This window comes from Phacochoerus africanus, chromosome 1, assembly GCF_016906955.1.
Source record: "Phacochoerus africanus isolate WHEZ1 chromosome 1, ROS_Pafr_v1, whole genome shotgun sequence".
Classification (NCBI taxonomy): Eukaryota; Metazoa; Chordata; class Mammalia; order Artiodactyla; family Suidae; genus Phacochoerus; species Phacochoerus africanus.
In genome coordinates, this window is record NC_062544.1 from 58,058,883 (window position 1) to 58,084,717 (window position 25,835).

The window sequence follows — 25,835 nt, forward strand, 5'->3', positions numbered from 1 at the left end:
GGAATTCCTAGCTGTGTTAGTTTCCTACACATGTAGGAAACACATGTAGATTTTCTTGACTTTTTCTACTTTGGCTAATGGCTCACCATCAGCTTAAATGAACCAAAGTCTCCCTGAGGCCCTGTGTTGCCAAGGCCATGGAATTTGGTGACAGTTTTCAGACTTGTGTTGCTGATAGAATCTTTTGAGTGCTAAGTTCTCCCCAGGGCAGACCCATCATCAGTTCCTTTTGGGGCTAAGATGACCTTGGATGGTCTTTATTTTCTTCTGCTATGTCTACAGGCTCCTGGCTGGCTGCCTTTAGGCTTTTTTTTATGATCCCCTGAAACTACAGAGTTGGAAAGGAAATGCAAACGCTGTCATCAGACACCATTTTCTTTGAGACCCACTACTCTCTGTAACCTGGCAGCCCATGTGTGATTACTGGAAAAGAACTTATGATTCTAAGGGGCATATTTTGTGCTCCGAGCCCTGCTTTTTTTGAATCCTTCAGCCTGGGCTTAAAGAAGGGGCTCTTGTGGGAATGATGCCCATCCACGGAGGCAGATTTCTTCCAAAGACTTTGAAAAATGCCTCCTTCCCAACTTTACAATGACTGGAAAATGATGATCTTTGGGAAGTGCAATATGAAAAGAATATGGGTGCTTTTCTAAAAAGAACACCCCAAATGAAAAAAATATGTTCACATTGGAAAACAATATGTGGATGCCAAATCATTCAGCCTTGTAATGGATTACAGAAAATATTTTATGTTTGGAGTTGGGGGCAGGGAGTTCTCACAGGAGGAAGGAGTGAGAGAAGGAAAGGGGGGGGGAGAGGAGAAAAAGCAGATGTGAGTCTGAAAATATTTCAAGTGTGGATAACTGAAATGCCATTTACTTTAAGATTGTTCTGCGAAGTCTTAAAGTGATTGATCAGGCTTTTTAAATGCAGCCAAAAGATTTACAAGCACACAATGAGTGATAAGGCCCCCCAAACAAATAAATAGTAAGACATATTCTCAGATCTGAACTGCCTTTTAAAGCATGTTTTTGCCTGCAAAGAAATATTAAAAATTAGGATAGTTATTTTTAATAATCACACAAACTATTTCACCTATACTATTCATTTCCTCGAGGCAAACAAATTGTCTTGAATTTGTCCTTTTGCTTATTTGGAGGGTTGCCAAATTAAGGAAAAGGTACAGGTTGCCCCACGCAATATTTTGGGACACAGTAACACTAAAACATGATTTGTTACCTTGTTTTCAGATTTAACCTATATCTTGTATTTTACCTGACAGCGCTATTTGTATGTGTATACTCGGTAAAATGAGACTAATTCCAAACTGAAGGTTGAGACATCAGTTCTTTGGGCACAGTGAGGGAAGACCAGCTAAAAATGTTCCAGTGCCACTTTCTGAGCACCTGTTCTGAACGCAGGTAACATAAGTGATGCCACTGGAAGATAATCCAGAACAGGATGGCATCCAAAAAAAGGAGATGCGAGGGGAGAGAAGCAGAGCACAGGGAGACAAAACAAAATACCCAGAAAGGAAGGGGGAGTTCCCATAGTGGCTCAGTGGTAGAGGAACCCGACTAGCATCCATGAAGACACAGCTAGATCCCCACCCCACTCTGCTCAATTCCTGGTCCCGCTCAGTGGGTTAAGGATCTGGCGTTGCTGTGAGCTGTGGTGTAGGTCGCAGACTCCGCTCAGATCCCTGTTGCTGTGGCTCTGGCGTAGGCGGGTGGCTACAGTTCTGATTTGACCCCTAGCCTCGGAACCTCCATATGCTGCAGGAGAGGTCCTTAAAGAAAAAAAAAGAAAGGAAGGGGATTTGGGGAGAAGTAGGATAACCAGAGGGCAAAGGGAAACGGGGTGGGGGGGAATTTTAAACCCCTTGATAGCTTTCACATCTCTATCTTTTGCACTGCCAACCTTGGAATTCCGTCCTGTGCTCATTCAAGTGAGATCGCGAAGGAGTTCAGTTCCTTCCTGCGAAGCGCTCCGGGCTCCCCCCGGTGGCTATTGTGGGTATCGCTCCCCCGGACCCCGTCTCCTTTAGCCCAGACATTTCTCATCTCCCACTTTTCCCTCTGAACGCAACCCATCAGCTTCCTCCTTTCTTCCTTCCCCGCTTTTTCTGACGGCTTATTCATTCAGAGTCTGCTTTCGGTATGAGGCCTCCCAACCGCTCTGGCATCCCCGGAACAGACCACACAGAGCTGGTCATTGTTGCCCCAGTTCTGGGACCACCCGGGTGGGAGAAGGGGCAGCGCGTCGTCGCGGAGGCCGCATGACTGACAGCAGCGTCAGGTCAAGTGCCCAGCGGGCCACCAGGAAGGTCGGCGTGAGGCTCCCTCCCCGTCCCCACTCCCCTTCCAGCGGGAAATGAGCCCATCCTTCAGGCTCTCGCAATTGACAGGGCTAAAACCTCTATTTTTCAACACGCTGTATATAAATAAAAGCTTACCAAAAGGAAAAAAAAAAAAGGATCTTAATGGGAAAGTGAGACTTCTCAGCTTGGAAAGGGAGTTCTGCTTGGGGTGGAGCAGCGGTGCTGAAGGGGTAAATATGGGAAGCACGTAGACCCCCAAATCCTCACGGTGTAAGATTTTTTTAAATGTTGGGAGTGTAGCCACTCATCAAACACACACACACACGCACAAAAAGTGTTACCGGAAAATTTTTCAGTTTCATTTGTGAGCAGATCTGGGACGACCACGCAGAGGGATCTAGGCTTGCTTCCCCCTCATCTTGGCCACACCCCGACAGGGCTGCCAGGTCCCTCAACTCTAAGGGCGTCTCCAGATCTTCCACAGGCTGATGACCAGAGTCTCAAGTGAGACTGGAGGTTGGAGGGTGAGGGGAGTGAGGCGGCAAAATTCAGCTTAGGCTGTGGAAGAGAAGTAAAGTGGTGATTGCAGGAGGAAGTATTTCTTTGAGGTGGATTGACTTTTTTTTTTTTTTTTATGGCAGGTCCCTGATTGCTTCCGTATACAGATATCGGACTCTTCAGGGTGGCCAGGGCTGCTTTGATTGCCCCAGGCTGTGAGCATTTCCCCAATGAGCCGTTGAATAATAGATGCTTTGTAAAAAGTTAAATTGATCAGTGACTTGCCAATTTTTTAGTCAAAAGAACCTTTTGAGAAATTGATGGAAATTAAAGATTTCTCCCCCAGAAAGAGACAAATGAACAAAACTAAACTTTCTCCACAATTTCAAGGGCTATTTGAACCCACTGAGGTCCTCACATGGGCCATCTTGGGGTCTGTGAACCATACTTAAGTGCCACCTTCTTCTGGGTGGCTGCCACCTGTCCGCAGAGTCAGATGAAAAGGTCTCCAGATACAACTTCAATCTGGGCATCCCATGATGTTGCCTCTGGATTCTTTATTAAACAGCTTGATGGGGGAGAAAAAGCAGCCTACCAGCACACTGGCTGTTTCTGAAATATCCCTTGGGATGTCATTCAGCTCTTTTCACACATGGCAGGTGATAATCACATAGATAAATCTACCGAATTTGAAGGTCAGACAGGACATAACTTTTTTTTTGCAAGAGCCAATGGTGGCATTACACTGTTCTAATTAATCCCAACATGGAAATGATTCCATTTATCTGAGAAAGTTGAATCTGAGGTGACCAAGTAAATGCAGGCTATTAAGCAAAGTGCTTCCCACACCAGCTCTGGTTCTAGGAGTTGAGCAGGGAGAGTGTGTCCTTATTTCTTTTCTTGTGGCTGGCTGCCCCAGCCGGTCCTTCCAAGATTTTACCAGTTAAAATTGGAAAAATAAAGCCGCATGACACCCTTCCTCAGCATTGCCCTGAACTCCATTGCGACATTTCCATGAGTGAAGATTTTATTTTCCTGCGGGCAAAGAAGAATAACAACATGCCAAGGTATAATGTAAAACTAATTTGGTTTCTTTATTGAAAACACATCTACAAAGTAATGCTTCTCAGTCCACACCGGCTGCATGTAATATGCAGAGCCCGTGATGGGCTGGCGAGAGGGTCATCCCGAAGGACCTGCTTTCCGTAAGAAATGGTTAGTATATAAAAAAAAAAATCACACTGTGTAACAGAATTAACCTGACACGATTACATTTTGCTCTACTGGTGTCATAAGATCACAGCCTTGTACATTAACTTCTGTAGTGTATTTCCCAAATAGAGCCTTGACATTAAATTGTTACTCCACCACAGCCTAACGTTAACTTTTGTACACACATAATGCTCGCGATCTATATAAAAACATCTCTAATTGTGTATCAGAGGATGGAGGTCTAGATTTTCAGTCTGTTAGCATAATTAAGTCCATTCTTCACCATTTACATGAGTAATTCAAACACAGCTGGTATTGTCTGACAGCTCCCACTCTGCATCTTTGACTGGATATTCCTTAGAGTACAAATATTAATCTCCTTTAAACCTGGTAGCTGCCTCACCTGAAACTAAGGCCTCTTTTTTTCTCCCCTCTTGGAACCCCACTGATGTGGCTTCATACTGATGCTCCTTCTACCATTTCTCCCAGGGACACAAACAAAACCAAAATAATTCCCATTCCAGCTGAAGGTTTCGAAAGATTTGGTGAGTGGAATTCCAACACAAAGAAATATCCTGTTTCTCTCATTCTAAGAACTTTTGATTATAGTAAAAAAAAAAAAAAAAAAACTTTTTCAAATAAGAGACCACCCATGCAGCTCATGGGCCTCTAGTAGAGAGAGCTCATTGATTTGACTTGAAAATATATGTGACCTTATATTTTGATTTGCAGACTTCCTTAGGGAATGATTTTTGAACTGAAGAGAAAAAGTTTCAGGTTTTTTTTTTTTTTTCTTTTAAGAATCTCTCCTTCTAAAAAACTCTTCCTTAAAGATGACGTATAACCTTGGTATTCTAAAATCCTCTCTTTATCACATCAACCATGCTCCATTCTTTCCTGGCTGGCTCTTTAGTGTTCCATAGTAAGACCATGAGCATGCTGGCTAGTTGCTAGTCTTGCGTGGTATTTTCTAAAGGTCTATCATCAGTTGAGGAGTGGTGGGAGACACTCTTCCTAGCATGGTTCCCTTTAGTTTGGGAAGAGTGGGTAAGAAGGGAATGGATCCCCTGTTGGGAAGATCAAGGCAGAGTTTGGGGGAACACATCCACTCCTGGAATGGCCTCCAGCCTGCTGACTCTGCCATTCTGGACATGGAACCTGGTAAACTGCACAGCCACCCTGCCCCTCCCTAGAAATGGTCATTCCCAACAACTCTCTTCTGAAAGTCCCATGCTCTGTGGAATACTTGCCATGGGATGTTCCAAGGGGGAGTAGAGGGCAGGCTCTTCCATGGCGCCTCAGTACCTCTGGGCTAGAATCAACCATAAGGACATCTAGGCAACTCGTTCCTTTTGCAGATGAAAACACTGAGACCTAGAGATGAGACTTGCCCACAGCCACAGGGAAATTTCACTTTACATGCCTCCTCACGGCTGTGCTAGTTGTGTATTTCTATTGTCCTGCTACTGGTAAAATAAAGACACAAATCTCAAGAGAATGGGAGGAAAAAAAAAAAACCTCTTCCAATGTCCAACTGAGAACCCACTGCTTATCAGGTTGCTGTGTTCTGATACTAAAACTGAATTGTATCCTGAAGGATTTTTAAATTTTGAAGGTTGATTTAAAACTATGTCTTCAGCTTACTATTCGTTTTGACGCTTTAATTTATAAGAATAATCACATTTACAGGATTGTGTGCCACATCAACTTTTAAGATCCAAGACCATTTCTGATCGCAGGACCTTAATAGATAAGACTAGCATGACATGATGGAAACATTTCAAACGTGGGATGAGAACTACACATTTGGGCCACTGCAAATACCTCCCTTGTTTTGGGATGAATTCTTCCCAATCCTATCAGGGTAGAGAGGAAAAGGGAGGTAGGGGGCTTACTGGAGAGAATGAGTTGTAACGAGATGGAGACATGTCATAGCGGTTTTCAAACACCGGGTGCTCAAGGAAACATTTTCTTATGTCCGTCTACATCTTGGTTTCACTGTCGATGGGTTTCTCGATTTCGCTTTCCTGGGCAATCAGCTGATATGGTTTCTTCATTTCATTCTCTTCGATCACTGAGTTACCCATTTCGACATCCCGGTTCTTCAGTTCATGTCGGGACAAGTGTTCAACAATGCCGGCTCCCAGGGAGTCTCCCAGGACATTGGTTGTGGTGCGAAGCCGATCCCTGGGGAAGGGCGGGGAGGAAGGAAAAACGGGGCTCCCATGAATATCATGTGATCTCGGCTGGCATTTTGGACCAGCCAGCTAAGTCACTGGGGGCATCTCTTATAATTCTGCTTGGTGTAGTTACCAATCACATCATTCCACGATAGACACATAGCATTTAAAAATCACAGTTACTAAGAGTTATAAGGATTGAAGTTCCTGTCGTGGCTCAGTGGTTAACGAATCTGACAGTGAGGAACCATGAGGTTGAGGGTATGATCCCTGGCCTTGCTCAGTGGGTTAAGGATCCCGAGTTGCTGTGGATGTGGTGTAGGCCAGCGGCTACAGCTCCAATTCGACCCCTAGCCTGGGAACATCCATATGCCACGGGTGTGGTCCTAAAAAAGACACACACACACACAAAAAGGGTTATAAGAACATATAATTAATTTTCAGTTACTAGTTAATCAATGATAGGAATGACTCTTCCTTTTCTCCTTTTATTTAAAATTTCTCTTTGGGGAAGTTCCCGTCGTGGCTCAGCAGTTAACGAATCCGACTAGGAACCATGAGGTTGTGGGTTTGATCCCCAGCCTCGCTCATTGGGTTAAGGATCTGGTGTTGTGTGAGCTGCAGTGTAGGTCACAGATTCAGCTCGGATCTGGTGTTGCTGCGGCTCTGGAGTAGGCCGGCAGCTGTAGCTCCTATTAGACCCCTAGCCTGGGAACCTCCATATGCAACAGGTGTGGTCGTAAAAAGACAAATAATAAACTAAACTAAAATAAAATAAAATTTCTCTTTGGTTCTCTTTTCTTACCATTCACCTTCCTTTTACCTGAAATTCTCAACCCCTGGGGGTCCCTGAAATGAAAACAAGTTTCATAATAATGTTAAGATGTTGGGAGTTCCCGTCGTGGCGCAGGGGTTAACGAATCCGACTAGGAACCATGAGGTTGCGGGTTCGGTCCCTGTTCTTGCTCAGTGGGTTAATGATCCGGCGTTGCGGTGAGCTGTGGTGTAGGTCGCAGACGCGGCTCGGATCCTGCGTTGCTGTGGCTCTGGCATAGGCCGGTGGCTACAGCTCCGATTTGACCCCTAGCCTGGGAACCTCCATATGCCATGGGAGCGGCCCAAGAAATAGCAAAAAAGACAAAAAAAAAAAAAGATGTTACTTGCTCTTAACCCTTTCATTTTCTCATGAAATGTCTGGTGGAGTTTGGCAAAGACTACAACACAAGAGAAACCACAACAGACTGAATGTAGAAGCAGTTAGTTTTGTATCAAGCCAGACATTAAGATTTGCAAAAATATAAAATAGTATCATTCTTTTCCCTAAATTTTTGGTTTGGAAAATGGTATTTTTTTTTTCATAAAAATGTTATATGTGATGACATGTAATGAATTCATTATTGTAATTGCAGCATATGGAAGTTCCCAGGCTAGGGGTCAAATGAGAGCTGCAGCTGCTGGCCTGCATGGCAGCCACATCAACGCATCTGCGACCAACACCACAGCTCTTGGCAACGCCGAATTCTTAACTCACTGAGCAAGGCCAGGGATTGAACCCACATCCTCATGGATCCTAGTTGGGTTAGTTACTGGCTGAGCCACAAGGGGGAACTCCTATTATTGTAACTTCTGAATGAATTTAAGGTTAAAAAAAACCTCTGTTTTTCTAACATGATAAGTATTGATAGATATGACCTCCATAGATAAAAGCTTTTGGCGTCCTCAATAATTTTTAAATGTAAAGGGACCATGAGACTAAAACCTTTGAGAACCATAGCTTTAAACTACAAAAGTACTGACTGGGGAGCCAGACAGTAGGCTGAATGTCTTCCATGCATCACTGCATTTAATCCTTGTAGCACCATGGGGAGGGAGATGACTTTGCTGCCCTCATTTTATAGAGGAGGAAACCAGAAGGGCTGGGGTACCTTGGCCAGTGTCACACAGGGGCAAGACACAAACCCAGACCCAAGTGACTGTGGCACCCATGCTCTCCACTGACCACCCTCCCTCCACTAATCATGTCTTGAGCACAGAGTTCTTCATGGTCATTAAATCTACTTAACGGCATCTACGTGGACCCTGGCACCTGCTGTACCCTAAGCTTTCACCTTGGGCACCTTGGAGGAGAATCTGTTACTAAGTGGAAAGGAAAGAAAAGTGACAAAAGACTATCAGCTGGAAGGGTGAGGGGCCCTAGGGGTTAGGGTCGGAGCCTATTTTCTTGGAACTTTCCCCAGAGTCAAACATCAATTCCACTTAATGACGCCAGCTCTCTTCCCACTGTCTGCATGGCCACCCCTCTCCCTGTGGGGGTTCAGAGGGGACCATGTGTCTGGTATTTCGCCATCAGAATGGGAGGCACAAGGAGAAAGCCTGAGCCAGCCTGGGAGGCCTGCTGTTCTGTTCCAGCCGCTGTGGAGACGTGTTGTGCAATTCAGAAATGGCTCTGCTGATGTATGTTGACTTTACAGGCAGCGGGTTTCCCAATCCCCGACTGGCTTTATGGAGTGAGAAGTGTAGCAGCCAGATGTGCCCCACAGCCTGATAAGGCGGTGAGTGTGCACGGCATTCAGGGCTTGGTCTCCAGATAACGGCAGGGTTCGGGCAGGGAGGACAATCTAATCACACGCCGAGGTCTTTGCGGGACCATCTGGCAGGGGTGCTAGGCCGCTGGCACCCTAGGATGCCAGAGGGGGCCCCCGAGACAGCAAGCTGAAAGCAGCTTAAGTGGTACTCACAGGAACCAGTCCACCGCGATGATGAGCGTGATGTCGTCAGTGGGCAGGCCCACGGATGTCAGCACGATGACCATAGTGACCAGGCCCGCCTGAGGGATCCCAGCTGCCCCAATACTGGCCGCCGTGGCTGTGATGCTGTTACAGGAAGTCCCCAAACAGAAAACATTTGGTTACATCTCTCCCCATAGAGAGCAGACCCTTTAAAACATGCATCGTGGCAATGCCTGCCTTGCTCAATCAATGTAAGAGGATGTACTTTAGAAAAATGTAAGTGAAACCCACAGCAAATATAATACTCAATGGGGAAAAACTGAAAGCCTTCTCACTCAAATCTGGAACAAGACAGGGATGCCCACTCTCACCACTGCTCTTCAACATAGTTTTGGAAGTCCTAGCCACAGCAATTAGACAAACAAAAGAAATAAAAGGCATCCATATAGGAAGAGAAGAGATCAAACTGTCACTGTATGCAGATGACATGATACTATACGTAGAAAACCCTAAGGACTCAACCCCAAAACTCGTTGAACTGATTCATAAATTCAGCAAAGTAGCAGGATATAAGATTAACATTCAGAAGTCAGTTGCATTTCTGTATACCAGCAATGAACTATTAGAAAAGGAATACAAAAATACGATACCTTTTAAAATTGCACCTCACAAAATCAAATACCTCGGAATACACCTGACCAAGGAGGTAAAGGTTTATGCCGAGAACTATAAAACTTTAATCAAAGAAATCAAAGAAGATGTAAAGAAATGGAAAGATATTCCATGTTCCTGGATTGGAAAAATCAATATTGTAAAAATGGCCATACTACCCAAAGCAATCTACAGATTCAATTCAATCCCTTTCAAATGACCCATGACATTTTTCACAGAACTAGAACAAACAATCCAAACATTTATATGGAACCACAAAAGACCCAGAATCGCCAAAGCAATCCTGAGAAACAAAAACCAAGCAGGAGGCATCACTCTCCCAGACTTCAAGAAATACTACAAAGCCACAGTCATCAAAACAGTGTGGTACTGGTATCAAAACAGACAGACAGACCAATGGAACAGAATAGAGAACCTGGAAATAAACCCTGACACCTATGGTCAATTCATCTTTGACAAGGGAAGCAAGAACATCAAATGGGAAAAAGAAAGTCTATTCAGCAAGCATTGCTGGGAAACCTGGACAGCTGCATGCAAAGCAATGAAACTAGAACACACCCTCACACCATGCACAAAAATAAACTCAAAATAGCTGAAAGACTTAAATATACGACAGGACACCATCAAACTCCTAGAAGAAAACATAGGCAAAACACTCTCTGACATCAACATCAAGAATATTTTCTCAGGTCAGTCTCCCAAAGCAATCGAAATTAGAGCAAAAACAAACCCATGGGACCTCATCAAACTGAAAAGCTTTGGCACAGCAAAGGAAACCCAAAAGAAAACAAAAAGACAACTTTCAGAATGGGAGAAAATAGTTTCAAATGATGCAACTGACAATTATTATTATTATTATTCTGATAATCTCTAGAATATATAAACAACTTATATATACAACCCAACAGGAAAAACGCCAATCAATCAATGGAAAAATGGACAAAAGACCTGAATAGACATTTCTCCAAGGAAGATATACAGATGGCCAGCAAACACATGAAAAAATGCTCTACATCGTTGATTATAAGAGAAATGCAAATCAAAACTACCATGAGATACCACCTCACACCAGTCAGAATGGCCATCATTAATAAATCCACAAATAACAAGTGCTGGAGGGGCTGTGGAGAAAAGGGAACCCTCCTGCACTGTTGGTGGGAATGTAAACTGGTACAGCCGCTATGGAGAACAGTTTGGAGATACCTTAGAAATCTATACATAGAACTTCCATATGACCCCACGATCCCACTCTTGGGCATATATCCGGACAAAACTCTACTTAAAAGAGACACATGCACCCGCATGTTCATTGCAGCACTATTCACAATAGCCAGGACATGGAAACAACCCAAATGTCCATCGACAGATGATTGGATTCGGAAGATATGGTACATATACACAATGGAATACTACTCAGCCATAAAAAAGAATGACATAATGCCATTTGCAGCAACATGGATGGAACTAGAGAATCTCATACTGAGTGAAATAAGCCAGAGAGACAAAGACAAATACCATATGATATCACTTATAACTGGAATCTAATATCCAGCACAAATGAACATCTCCTCAGAAAAGAAAATCATAGACTTGGAGAAAAGACTTGTGGCTGCCTGATAGGAGGGGGAAGGAGTGGGAGGGATCGAGAACTTGGGCTTATCAGACACAACTTAGAATAGATTTACAAGGGGATCCTGCTGAGTAGCATTGAGAACTTTGTCTAGATACTCATGTTGCAACAGAACAAAGGGTGGGGGAAAAAAATGTAATTGTAATGTATACATGTAAGGATAACTTGATCCCCTTGCTGTACAGTGGGAAAATAAAGAAATTAAATTAAAAAAATAAAAAGAAAGAAAAATGTAAGTGAATCTGCAAAGAACACATTGAGCCAATAATCATATTAACTAGTATTTATCAAATGCCTATTATGTGCCTCCTGATATGTTATGCATGGCTTATCTCATCTGCTCATCACAACAGCACTTAGGAAGTTGGTCCGATCATTACCATTACAGCCATTTTTTTTTTTTTTCCCCTTTTTATGGCTGCACCTGCGGCATATGGAAGTTCCCTGGCTAGGGGTTGAATTGGAGCTGCAGCAGAAGCCTCCGCCACAGCCATGGCACATGGGATCCTTAACCCACTAAGCGAGGCTGGGGATCAAACTCACATCCTCACAGACACTGTCAAGTTCTTAACATGCTGAGCCACTTCTAAATGAAGGAACTTGTGCCTATGTACTTCTTTCACGTACCCCAAAGTACTCTCCAGTCTAAAATACTGTATAGTTACAGTAACAATTTGTTTCTAATAATTCCTCTCTCCCAGCAGAGACTTGTAAAGATACTGAATTTGTATGGTTAATGTGGTCAGAAAAAAAAAAAACCAAATTATTAATTCAAAAGCAACATGATTTACAAAAAGTTCTGTAGTGTGATCAATATCTTTTACAGAAGCAGCGTGCACCTGGTTCGTTTAATGCCTATTTGACAGGCTTATGTGAGAGAGTAGAAATGTTTTCTAACTAGTAAAGTATCACTTAGATACAAAGTGGTATTAATAAAGTAATAAGTCTGTGGAAGAGACTGTTTGTGGTTCCCCCAGGTGGCTTCCCTCGTACAATGCGAGAATTTTCAGCTGGTGTATGGCCATTCACAATGAAGACTGTATATATTTCCCAGGCTCCCCTGAAGCTTAGACTATGTTCTGGCCAATGAGACACATGTGGAAATGATTAAGCAACTTGCAGGCTGTGCCATTCTTCTTTTCTTCTTCTTTTTTTTTTTTAATTGATTAAAGTTAATTTTTTTATTTTCTTTATTATTTTTTATTTTATTTTATTTTTATTTTTTTGCCATTTCTTGGGCCGCTCCCGCGGCATATGGAGGTTCCCAGGCTAAGGGTCAAATCAGAGCTGTAGCCGAGGGCCTATACCACAGCCACAGCAACACCAGATCTGAGCCACATCTGCGACCTACACCACAGCTCACGGCAACACCGGATCTTTAACCCACTGAGCAAGGCCAGGGATCTAACCTGCAACCTCATGGTTCCTAGTTGGATTTGTTAACCACTGTGCCACGACAGGAACTCCAATTTTTTTATTTTTAAATTTTTTATTATAGTTGATTTACAATGTTCTGTCCATTTCTGCTGTACAGCAAAGTGACCCAGTCATACGTCTATATACATTCTCTTTTTTCACATTATCCTCCATCATGTTCCATCACAAGTGAGTAGATAGAGTTCCCTGGGCTATAGAGCAGTATCTCATCATTTACCCACTCCAAATGCAATAGTTGGCCTCTACTAACCCCAAACTCCCAGTCTCCTCTCCCCCATTCCCTCCCCTTCCCCATTCCTCCTTTCTCATTGGCTAAAATTTGGAGCTATTCTGGACCACCTGGATGATAGAAACGCAAGCTTCCGTCCCTTACATGTAGAACATCTACCAGTCTGGAAGGCTTTGTGGAGGTGAGCTGCCCCCCATGAGAGAGAAATACAGTTCTATCTTATTGAAGCCACTGTTAATTTTTGTTGTTGTTGTTGTTGTTGTTGTTGTTATTGTTGTTGTCGTTGTTGTTGCTATTTCTTGGGCCGCTCCCGCAGCATATGGAGGTTCCCAGGCTAGGGGTCGAATCGGAGTTGTAGCCACCGGCCTACACCAGAGCCACAGCAACTCGGGATCCGAGCCGCGTCTGCAACCTACACCACAGCTCACGGCAACGCTGGATCGTTAACCCACTGAGCAAGGGCAGGGACCGAACCCGCAACCTCATGGTTCCTAGTTGGATTCATTAACCACTGCGCCACGACGGGAACTCCCACTGTTAATTTTTTAAGGTTATTTTTAATTCTATCACTTGCAACCAAAACCTTTTCATAAAGCAGGGCTTTTCAACCAGTACGCCAACGTATGGTCAAGAATAGGTTGCATACAAACATAGGCTGAATTATTGATCTCCTAGCTCCAGTGTAGCAAGACCCTCCCAAGATCAGTCACCTCTGGCCATGATCAGCCTCATCTTTTTATCCCAATGCATCCTACAACTATTATTATTTTCCAATAACACAAGATATATACACAGAGTCTGACATAACTTATTTCTAAATAAACATATGTATATACACACACACAATGTGTGAGAATTGATCTATTTAAAAAGAGAGAACTCTACCCAATATTCTGTGATAACGTATGTGGGAAAAAAACCTGAAAGAGAATGTATATATATGTATGATTGTTGTACAGATATCACTTTGTTGTACAGCAGAAATTATCACCACCCTGAAAATCAACTATCTTTCAATAAAACTTTAAAAAATGAAAACGGGTCTTTCCCTATCATCAAAAAGAAGTGAAATAAATATTCCTCCTAATCTTGTCCCTTCCAAAAAAAAAAAAAAAGAGCGAGAGGCTGAGGCATAACAACCAAATATAAACTATAAATCTGGATTTGATCTTCATCTGGGGGAAAAAAAAAAGCTACAAAAGACTTTTGGGGGATGAGTGGGGAAATTTGAATATGGACTAGACACTCTGGAAGTATTATTAAGAATCTTACTCTTGTGGTTACATAGAAAACCATCCTTATCCTTAGGAGATGCATGCTGAACTATGCACAAATGAAGTATCATGAAGGTAGGTGGGTGGTGGGGGATGATGGGAGAGGAAGGAGAAGCAAAAATGGCAAAATGCTAACAACTGTTGATCTAGGCAGATGTTTATTGTAATATGCTTTCAACTTTCCTATATGTAAGACAATTTATAATAAAAAGTCATGAAAAAATCTGACTTACTTCAATCTCCGAAATAAATTGCTAGTAATTAACACACACCATAAAGAGCAGTGTCTGATCTGTATTGTGAGGCTTTGCCTCCATTATACTTATTGGTTTGCTGTGTGCACTGACTTTCATTCAGCAAAAAGAAGGGATGATATTCACGTATGCACATGGATATGCACAGACTGCCTCTAGAAGAATACGAAAAAAACTAGCGAGCAACAGTGGTTGCCTCTGTAGAAGGTGTGAGAGGGAAAATTACCTTTCACTAGACACTTAAAAAAAAACCTATTATTTTAATAAAATTTAATAATAATTTGTTTTAATATTTTTCTAATTAATTTATTTAATTGATAATTTAATATTTATTTTATTCATTTAATATTTAATTATTTATATAATATTTATATATTTATATTGTGTAGATTAAATTATCATTTAATCTATAATTAACATTATATAAATATAATTATAATATTTCTATAATATTATAAATTTATTTAATTCATTTAACATTTAAAAATAAAATTATTATTATAATAGTCCTCAAAAATAAAACTCTCAACCTCTTTGTCAGTGTGGTCTGTCAGCTACTTTATAGGGCCTAAAAATTAACTCAAGAGAAAGGTCAATCCAGTTTTCAAGTATATTTTTATTTTCTAATACTGTCAATAAAACTAATGAATAATAAAAGCTAAAGTGTTAATGCCCTTTACTGAAGGCATTAATCTAACACTTTATAAATTTAAGATTTTTTAAAAGAGAAATATTCAGAGTGTGTATGTGCAAATTTTAAAAAGAAAGAGCTAGATATATTTAGACATGCGTACTGATAAGTAAGTATATCAATAGTGCAAGCAGTACATATAGTATGACTCCACTTTAAAAAAAAAAAAAGTGTGTCTATGTCTTTGCATAGGAAAAGGTCTTTATACACAAAATAGTAACAGTAGTCACCCATAGAAGGATGGGGTGATGATAATGTACTTTATACATTTCTATATTATTAGAAATTCATTATTAATACATGTGCACATCTGTAGTCAAAAAAACGAGTAAAAAATCTCCAAATATCAAAAATAAAACTATTTATGAGTTCCCTGGTGGTCTAGTGGTTAAGACTTGCTTTCACTGCTGCAGCCCGGGTTAAAACCCTGGTCTGGGAACTTCGATCCCACATCAAGATGCTGGGCGCCATGGCCACCATAAAAATTAAAATTAAAAAACAAGACTACTCTTACAAACCCTAACCTCCTGTTTATATCTGATTTCCATCCACCCTCCATGCCCAACCAGTTTCTTCACTCAGTCCCAGATCACCATCTCTTCAAGTCATTCTTAAGACAGCGATGTGTAGAATTTTCCTTGTACCTGATGGTGATAATCTGTCCAAAGTTCAGTTCGAAGTTGTTAACTTGAGCAATAAAAATGGCAGCCAAAGCCTCATAGAGGGCGGTCCCATCCATGTTAATGGTGGCCCCCACTGGGAGCACGAATCTGGTGACACGTTTGTCCACACCATTGTTCTCTTCCAGGCACTTGAAGGTGATGGGTAGGGTGGCAGAGCTGAGCACAGTAAAACAAGGCATGTCAGCTGACCATCCTGACAGTTCAGACCCTGCCTGAACCTTTGGTATTTTGGACAGAGCGTTCCTTCCTCTCCAAATCCTAAGTTAAAGGGAACTACGTCTGCACTGGTATAAATATGGGAGCAGGATTGGGAACAGCGGGTCCCGTCACTGGGTCATTTGGCAGCTTTCCTGCTTTTGGTTCCTCCATGAAGCATTGCTTGTGATTACTCCCTGTTACAACAGCTTGAGAGTGGGCAGGAAAGGTTACAGCTGGTTTCCACTTTGTCCCCTAAAGGGGTACATATAGGGGTATATAGCCAGCCAGTCCTTGAATCCCAGCTAGATCTGATTAGCCTCAGAGTCAAAAAGCCAATTCATATGCCTGGACATTTACACTCTGGAAAAAATTCAGCCCCAACCTCCCGGCTCCTCCCAACCTGAAGGCTCTGATTCAAAGTCAAGTCTGAGATACAGGTGCTGATAGGAGTGAGCAGGGGACACATACGTACCTGGAGGAGGTGCCTAGAGCTGTGACGAGTGCTTGCAACAACCCTCCGATGAAAACCCATGGGTTTTTCCGTGTTACCAAGAAGTAGAGGAGGGGCAGGACAATGACGGCGTGGATGAGTAAGCCCACGATGACTGTCACTGTGTACATGGCCAGCTGTCCCCCAATCACTCCCATGTCTTCCATCTCAACAATTTTCCCTGCAATCAGGAAGAGGATGCCCAGAGGGGCGTACCTATGTAGAAGCAACACACGCACAGTTGGAAGTCTGATTTCCAACAAGCTATGCCACAGAAATCACCACGTGATAAGAAAAAAATCAAAAGAGTTGATTTCCAAACTTTTCTGCCCAGGATACTATAAGGACTTGCAGAAAGGGTGAACTTCCTTCTGTTTTTTTTTTTTTTTTTAATATAAATGTAAAAACAAATAGTGCATCATTAAGCTTTCTTTAAGAGTTTCTCTAGGTCACAATTTTTTTTCTCCCATCCTAAACCATGAAAAAAAAAAAAAAAGGCGGGTACCGATGTTTTGTTACTCACCTTTTTTCCTCACTAACCCTCCCTTCACTGCACCTGGGTCACTCTGGGGGTCCTAAGATGCCATCTACTCCCCCGCCCCCCTGTTCCCTTGCTAAGTACTCTGAACAGTCAGAATCCACCAAACCAAACCCCCGACTTCTGGGAGCATCTTCCACTTTGGAGCCTGATTCTCAAGCTAAAGCAAGATGCACAGGACACCATTTCAGTGTTTTAGATGTGCAATCAGCTCTTTAAATCAAGGGCCACTTTTATGGTCGTTCCCATATTACACACGACTTGCAATATTACATCGTATTCATCTTTTTTTTTTACTCTAAGTGGAAAATGTATGTTATAGGGCAAACGTGAAACTAGCATCATTTGCCATAAGTAGAAGGCAACCATAGAGTAAATTCAGAGCTATTGAAGTTAATAAGGTACGAGTATGTACCACCACAATCGGTTATAGGTGTTCTAATTAAGTACCGATTGCCCCCTGGGCTGCTACGCTATTTTTGATTGTTCCTCTGTAGGCTCGGCAAGAACAAACAACTGAGACACGAAATGGCTTGTACACAGGGAGTCAAGGCCCCTCTGGCCGGCTTTCAACTCCCTCTGTCTGATGTGTGCGCTAACCTAAAACCCGACTCACGTTACCAAAACCAGAGAAGCCAATGACCCTGCAGGAGCAACAGAAGGGTCTGCAGGAAACTGGGTGGGACGTATTTCGGACTGAAAAATACAATGGTTCTTTTAAAAGTCCTTTCAAAATCTAGGCCAGGAAATTAGAAGGGTACCTGTTTTCAGAAATGTAATAACTCAGTGTTGAATGCGTAGGAGAATGTACAGCTAGAAAAGCTGCATGTGAGGTTCATTCACCAGCCTTGTAAAGGCTTCTTTCATAAAAGAGGTGAAAGGTGGAAGCATTTTAATAATATGAAGATAAATGTCCACTTTCAGCTCTGCCAAGATTTCCACGGCGGGCCTCCAGGATTTCAACGGGGATTCCTGTGGAGACCACATTCTGACCGTGTTTGTGCCCCCAAGTTCATATCCATCTTACACAAACTCCTAAAAAATGGATTTCTCTGGGCTTTGGTGGCCATAAAGACAAAGGATATGTTTAATCATGTTGGTGAGTGCTTTTCTTAGAAATTGAGGCCTTCCTGCCTTGGGTGCCAAGACGTCCGGATTAAAACTAAAAGATAAAGGGAAAGCAACCCTCAAAGGAGGCTTAAGCCAATCATATCATTCCCTCCCTGCTAGGAAGAGTTTACTTTGCAAGGTCAGTGTTCCTCTTTGGATTTAGTGCTTTTTTTTTTTTTTTTTTGCTCTTTAGGGCCACAGCCGTGGCATATGGAGGTTCCTAGGCTAGGGGTCGAATCGGAGCTGTAGCTGCCGGTCTACACCACAGCCACAGCAACGCAGGATCTGAGCTACATCTGCAACCTATACCACAGCTCATGGCAACGCTGAATCCTTAACCCACTGAGCAAGGCCAGGGATCGAACCCGCATCCTCATGGATACTAGTCAGATTCTTAATCTGCTGAGCCACAACGGGAACTCCTAAACCTCACATTTTATTTTTTTCCACAACATCTGTGGCTAAAGCCTGTGGTTGATTTGTTTAAGAATGTAAGCTCCAAACAAGGTCCTACTGTATAACACAGGGAACTACATTAACTATCTTATTAAAAAACTGTAATGGAAAAGAATTAAAGGAAAAAAGAAGAATGTAAGACCCAGGATACCCTTGTCTGTTTTCCATTCCTATGTCCATAGTACCTGCCATCATGTATCTGGTATACAGGAGACCATCAATAAATATGTACCGAATGAATTAACTAATTCAATATAAAATGAGGGAATGAGGATGGGATCCCATCAGCGCGGGAATAAAGGGTTGAGGTGACACCTTTCAAAACCAAGGGAGCAAACTTGGGAAGAGAAACTTGCAGATATGTTCAAGGCCACCGCCAGCCCAGAGTCACTGATTTTCTTGTGCTTCCCCAAACGAGAGCCGTGCCACTGGCCATCCTGCCTGGTGGCATCTTCCTGAGTACAGAAGACATGCTGATGGCAATAAGCATCTTCCACATAGCAAAAAAAAAAAAGCAAAGAGAAATACCTACCACATTATCACGGCCACCAGACGCATGATGGCTTCGTTAAGCGAGTCAAAGAACTCTCTCAGGGCCTGCCCCTGCTCCTTCATGTTTCCAATCACGAATCCGAAGCACATGGAGAAGACAACGAGTCCCAAGGCATTCACCCCGTTCACAGACCCTGGGACTGGGACTAACTCCTCCTTGATCCTCGTCAGCGTCTCCATGGCCTCTGACACATTGTTTACCACGGCGCCCACAAGTGTGTCATTGGGTTGGATGGGCACTTTAAAGCTTTTCTTCTCATAGTTGGTTTTAAACTTGAAAATAAAAGGCACAATAGGGATTAAAGGTAATTTTTTGTTTCTTTGCAACTGCTGGAATTTTCTATAATGACATACATTACCCATATTTCAGAAAATGGTGTTGTAGAAAGTATCTATAAATCTCTATCTATCTATCCATCCATCATCAACTTATCAACAAGAAACCTTTCCTGCTTCCTCGGCACAAACACACACACACACACTCAAATACATAACAAATTTTAATAGGAAAGTGGTACCTGGTTGAAATAAACATACATGTTGGAATAAACATATACACGGGTTTTTGCTTTTTTTCTGGAACCCTAATAAAATGACTACGATGGGCTTTTAAAACACTGTAACTTCAAAGAGTCACAATAATCCCTTAACGCTCTAGGGTTCATGTTATGGGATCAGGGGCAGCTTATCTAACATCCCTTTGCTCATACTGCACAGCTGTGAAACAGGGATGGCTGTGCTGGTTCCACCTCACAGGACTGTTGCAACGACCAAATTAAACAGGATATAGGAGAACAGCTGGGAACTTCTAAAGCCCTATACTAATGTTGGCTAGTGGTGCTCAATAACAAACCACTCAGGACTAGACTTAGTTGGAGATTTCAGGGCATATGAAAAAATGTTAAATTTCCAAACAACATTCTTCAGGGCATTTCTGATAGTAGCAATTCCTGAATAGCTGATTGATTAATAGTTGACGATGAAGCACACTGCGCGTCTGTTGAGGACTTTCCTGTTACCCAAGAGATGGTCTTCCCCCCATAGCTTTTGCAGAGATCCCCCGAGACAGTAGAAGTTGAGTGTCTTACTGTTGCCATTTGAAACAACTAAGCCCATCTGCCTTGGATCTTAACAAGAACAGAATTCCTGGCCATCATGATGGTTCTAAAGCACCAGAGAGACTATAAGGTGTGGATGTTGTCTGGATCTAGTGTCTAGGAGAAGAAAGGGTGGCTCTACTCGCTGGGTCCATTCTCTACCAAGAGTATATGGGAGATGTTTTTGTCCAATGGGAAACCGCTGTTTCCAAACAAGGACATGGCCAGCTGCCATACTGTGGACACATCCCTAAGCAATCAGTGGCACTGGTGGTAATTTTAACAAAGAAATTGACCCCTCTTGGTCTTTGTTCCAGTCAACTCTCAAGTCTCTAGTCTATCGGGGTGCTTATCCACTTTATGGATCGTCTAGGGTGAATTCTCAATCCATATTAGCCTCTCCACTTTTTGGTCTTTTTAGGGCTGCACCCACAGCATATGGAGGTTCTCAGGCTAGAGGCTGAATTAGAGCTGCAGCTGCCGGCCTATGCCACAGCTCCCAGCAATGCCGGATCCTTAACCCACTGAGTAAGGCCAGGGATCGAACCTGCGTCCTCATGGATACTAGTCAGATTTGTTTCCACTGAGCATGAAAGGAACTTCCCAATTACCCTTTTCTATACCTCCAACTCTTTCCTCTTAGACACAATTTGCAGCCTACACAGAAACTGGAGCCTCATTTGCATTCTAAGACAAATAGATCTGGGAAGATACATTTGCTTCCCCTTCAAAATCCTGTAAATGCATCCAAAACCAAATACAATATATCTGCATGAGTCAGCACTTTTCCCAGCACTGCTAGAAATCAGCATTTTTTGATGGTGCCTGGTGCCAGCTGACTAACTGGAATAGTCAGCCCCATGGTGCAGGGCTTGGCTGGGTGGATTGAAAGGGGTTTATTATTTATGGTTACAGTTGTGTTGAATAAAGAGAGATTTTGCCCTCTCAGGCCTTTTTTTTTTTTTTAAAGAAAGAATTCTGTGTGAATTTTGCAGTGTGTGCATGCATTACTTATTTAAACTGGTCAATACAAATTTTAAAAAGAGAAAAATAACAAAGTGCAAAACATGGTCCTCTTATGAAGTCCGGGTTTGATTTTGTTTGTTTTATAGATCCCAAGCCCTAGGGCGAAGTGACACCATCTGGGGAAATGTTTGGGAGCTATTATTTAACAACCAGAATGCCTAATTGTTTTCCTTTTAATATTGTGGGCAACAAAACATTTTTTTTTTCAAGTGAGGTTGAATGAACTTTACTAATTTTATTGCCTAGTAGTAAAATGTATTTGTATCTCCAACATAGAGAGGGGGGCCTTTTATTTTATTTTATTTTATTTTATTTTATTTTATTTTATTTTATTGTCTTTTTAGGGCTGCACCCATGGCATAAGGAAGTTCCCAGTCTAGGGGTTGAATCGGAGCTGCAGCTGCCAACCTACACCACAGCCACAGAAAAGCCAGATCTGAGCCGTGTCTGCGATCTACATCACAGCTCATGGCAATGCTGACTCCACAACCCACTGATCGAGGCCAGGGATTGAACCTGTGTCCTCATGGATATGAGTCAGGTTCATTACCACTGAGCCATGACCAGGAACTCCGAGAGAGGGGCCTTTTAGAACTGAACCTCACTATGCCTTCCTGGAAGGTGTCTCATCAGCCTGGATACTCCCTTCCAGGAGAAGGAATAGATTGCAAAAGCAGAAAGAGGATGGAATTTGGAGTCAACACATGCATTTGAATTCTAGGTCTGCCTTACTACGTGTGAAATCTTGTGCTATACACCCCCTCTGATTTATCATAGATGAAGATGATACCCACCATATTTATGGGAGGGGTAAATAGAACATTAGTGCTTGGCTCACAGCAGACATTCAATACATGTTGGTGGCAATCCTTTCTTTTCTTTTTTTGTCTGATTTTTTTAGGGCTGCATCCATGGCATATGGAGGTTCCCAGGCTAGGGGTCCAATCGGAACTGCAGCTGCCAGCCTCCACCAGAGCCACAGCAACACCAGATCCAAGCCGCATCTGCGAACTACACCACAGCTCACGACAACACCGGATCCTTAACCCACTGAGCAAGGCCAGGGATCAAACCTGTGTCCTCATGGATACTAGTCAGATTCGTTTCCACTGAGCCATGACGGAAACCCCAGTAATCCTTTCTGATGTGCTTCCTCCTTGAATCCGTAAGGTCCTTAAATAGACTTTTTAAAAAACCCATTGATTTGTAAAACCAAACCCAGAAACTTGATAATCTCCCAATCTTTAAACCAAGTTGTAAATGTTATTTTATACTGGAGTTTGCTTGCTTGGTGAGCTTTTGTGTGGGGGGATGTGGAGGTGGGGAGAGGGAGTGTCCTGATTAGACTTCCTAAGACTAACAGGGACTTAACGATCCGTTTGTATGCAAGACATATAGTGTCTGGCAACTAATAAGCCTTCACTACAAGGGGAGACCCCACCCCTCCCAATTCCCCAGGAAACTCTAGTCATTTCCATCTGGTTGGCAAGAGAGACGTGTTTCTTATTGCAGAAAAATGGGAAAGAAGGAAAACAGAGAGCGCCACTCTGGGATGCCAAAGAAGGCGGATGAGTGGCTATAGAGTATTTACCTGTTTAAAGCAGGCTTCCACCAGATTTGGAGGGAACATATTCCTGCAAAGAAAACAATGGTCACTTGAAAAATTTCCCAGGTCATAAGTTAGGTCCCTAAATACTTTTTCATTGCGTCTAACGTAAAGATTGTATTGAATTAAGCAGCAAATAGAAAAAGAGAAAGATTTTGGTGGATTTTATGAAATGGGACATAGGTCACCCTTAAGTGTGGCCCATGAAGTTCATGTTTTCCAAGGAAGTCCCCAGTTCAACCCCTCTGTCCTTTTGTCAGATAATGGGATTTTTTAATTCAGATATCAAATTCTGCTCCTAGGAAGAACCCAAAGGAGAATGGAGATGCCTTTTATCTTAAGCCTTCTGGTTAGCTGAGGTCTTATTCAAGAGTGGCCACTTTGGTATTGTGCCATGTGTTAAGGGACCAAATATTCCAAATCAAAAGTCATGGTCAGGAGTTCCCATCATGGCTCAGTAGTTAACGAATCCGACTAGGAACCATGAGGTTTTGGGTTCGATCCCTGACCTCGCTCAGTGGGTTAAGAATCCAGCATTGCCGTGGGCTGTGGTGTAGGTTGCAGACGCGGCTCGGATCTCGCGTTGCTGTGGCTGTGATGTAGACTGGGGCTGTGGCTGTGGTGTAGACTGGCGGCTACAGCTCCGATTCGACCCCTAGCCTGGGAACCTCCATATGCCACGGGAGCGGCCCAAGAAATGGCAAAAAGACAAAAATAAAAAAGAAAAAAAGTCATGGTCAGAGTATGAGTTTGTTCTCCACAAAGTCTCCCAAAAGCCCTGTGGTGGATGAAAATAGTGACTCTGAATTACTGGAGCTTCTGAAGCTCTTTGGCGACCAACAGGGAGATGGCCCACAAAATCTGAACTTGAGGCCTATGTGGCAGGGTTTGTCACTTCCTCAGAGCAGTGTTTGAGTTCATGGTGGGGAGGAATAAGAGGCAACACTCTTGCTGGGGAATCTCTAACTAGCTGTGTGACCTTGACTAATTCATGGCACCCATTTATTTTTTTCTTTTCTTTTTCTTTTTAGGGCCACCCCTGCGACATATGGAAGTTCCCAGGCTAGGGGTGGAATAAGAGCTTCGGCTGCCGGCCTTCACCACAGCCACAGCAACACCAGATCTGAGCCGTGTCTGTGACCTATACCACAGCTCACAGCAATGCCGGATCCTTAACCCACTGAGCGAGGCCAGGGATCAAACCCGCATCCTCATGGACACTAGTCAGATTTGTAACCTGCCGAGCCAGAGGGGGGCTCCCATGGCACCCATTTAATTTTCATTTAACTCGTCTGTTACAGAGGAGATTGGATTAAAGTATCACTAGGGCTCCAAGATACAAGACTGTGGGAGAAGCCAACAGGCAGCTGGAGGGCCTGAGATTCTAGCAGTTGTATGCCAGCAACCATATTTTAAGGCTATAAGCTCTTAGCTCTTTGTTCCTACTTAGACCTTCCTGTTTCTTTGTCCTTCCTATCTATGCTTTGCAGGTCTGTTTCTACAAACCCTGATAGAAATGTGAGTTTAGGAGATTCCAGGGTAAATGCTCAAACCAGGTGATGGGGTGGGACCACAGTGGTGTCACACACTTATCACTGGGGCAAGGATGGACAGAAACACACTGTGCATTGGTGGATCAACTCGACAAGGAATGACAAGGAGTAAAAATTATACGGAAAGGGAATAATAAAATATTCCTAATCCAAACTACCTGAGGATAAAGTTCCTGAAAAAAAGAAAGTAAAAAGCCTTAATTAATTGAATGAACTAAATAAAACTATAGCCATTGGGTGACACTTTGGCATGAGATAATATAGAGTAGTTTGATTCCTTTAGATAATTGTGACTAAACTCCCTGGAAAGGACCTTCAGGAGGAACCATGGGGCCACCCTGTGCTTACCTACGGAGGGTACAAGGTCACTCATGGTAGGAATTGAGAGATGCTGTTGAAAAGAACCTTTGTTGCTCAAATCTCTCTTACTTCCCGGCTACAGATCCATTCCTTGAGATGGCATGTGAAATCAAGTCCCTAGGAGGAGTTTCTTTCTGATGATCAACGGGGAATCCTTTAGAGCAGTATTTAGGTTTGGCAAACCAGTGGCTTTGCAATTAAGTCGTGAAGAAGGGGGTTGGGGGGGTGGTTGGGGGTCTAGAGAGGACAGCCTGGGTGGGCTACTTGCTGGAGGAATGCTGAGCAGGTGGGGAATCCGGAGACCTGTGCCAGGATACGTTCCATGTGTGATCCACTCTCCATCCTGCTCTGTGTCCTGGAAGGCTGACGTCTTTCTTTCCCTCCTGGCTTCCCACTGGGTTTGTCCAGTGGGAGGCGCTGACAGGTCACAGGGCAGTGGGAGAGAGCCAGCTCTCTCTCTGGCAGGTTGGGCAACAGCTCCCTCCCTCCAAATTACAGCTAGAGCTTCTGTCCTCAGGGCTCCATCCAGTTCCAGTAATAGCGCTCATCCTTTGCCCGTCAGAGCTCCAGGTGGTAACAGAACAGCTTCCTACTGCTGTTAGTCCCCTGGTGTCTCACCAACCCTTGTGGCTTCCCTTAACCCTACCAGCAGTTCAGTGATCCTTTCAAGCTTGTCACAGCTTCCTGCCAGGACCCGAATGATGAGAGGCCAGACTCAGAGAGAGAGAGCAGGCAGAGAGGTAGGTGCCATGAGCAAACGTAAGCTTACTTCACACTTTTGGGTAAAATGGGCTCTCTCATCAAGCCTATGTCAAGTATTAGCTAAGGTTAATTTGTAATCGGTGTACAGTTTGTATATAAAACAATGCTAAAGAAGCCATCTTTTAATCTTTATTGCTGATCTGCCAAAGCCTTTCTCATAAACAAAAGGAAAACCTTGGAATAGATACGATCAGGCGGTCTCTGAAGTTTATTTATACAACAAATAAATGGTTGTATATAAGGGATGATGATACAGCTCACAAGTTCCAAACTAGACG

General features: G+C 43.0%; 1 protein-coding gene across 2 annotated transcripts in view; it reads right to left on the reverse strand.

The window, feature by feature from the left end:
• Positions 1–3,888: 3,888 nt before the first annotated feature.
• SLC1A3 (solute carrier family 1 member 3) overlaps positions 3,889–25,835 on the reverse strand; it is a 92,336-nt gene continuing 70,389 nt past the window's right edge. For both annotated transcript variants that reach the window (XM_047766984.1, XM_047766993.1), the window contains 6 exons: positions 22,868–22,910; positions 19,134–19,426; positions 16,480–16,713; positions 15,771–15,965; positions 8,949–9,083; positions 3,889–6,217 (listed from right to left, as the gene is read on the reverse strand). In XM_047766984.1, coding sequence (XP_047622940.1) covers positions 6,013–6,217; positions 8,949–9,083; positions 15,771–15,965; positions 16,480–16,713; positions 19,134–19,426; positions 22,868–22,910 — 1,105 coding nt within the window. In that variant the 3' untranslated portion in view covers positions 3,889–6,012. The remainder of the gene's footprint in view (positions 6,218–8,948; positions 9,084–15,770; positions 15,966–16,479; positions 16,714–19,133; positions 19,427–22,867; positions 22,911–25,835) is intronic.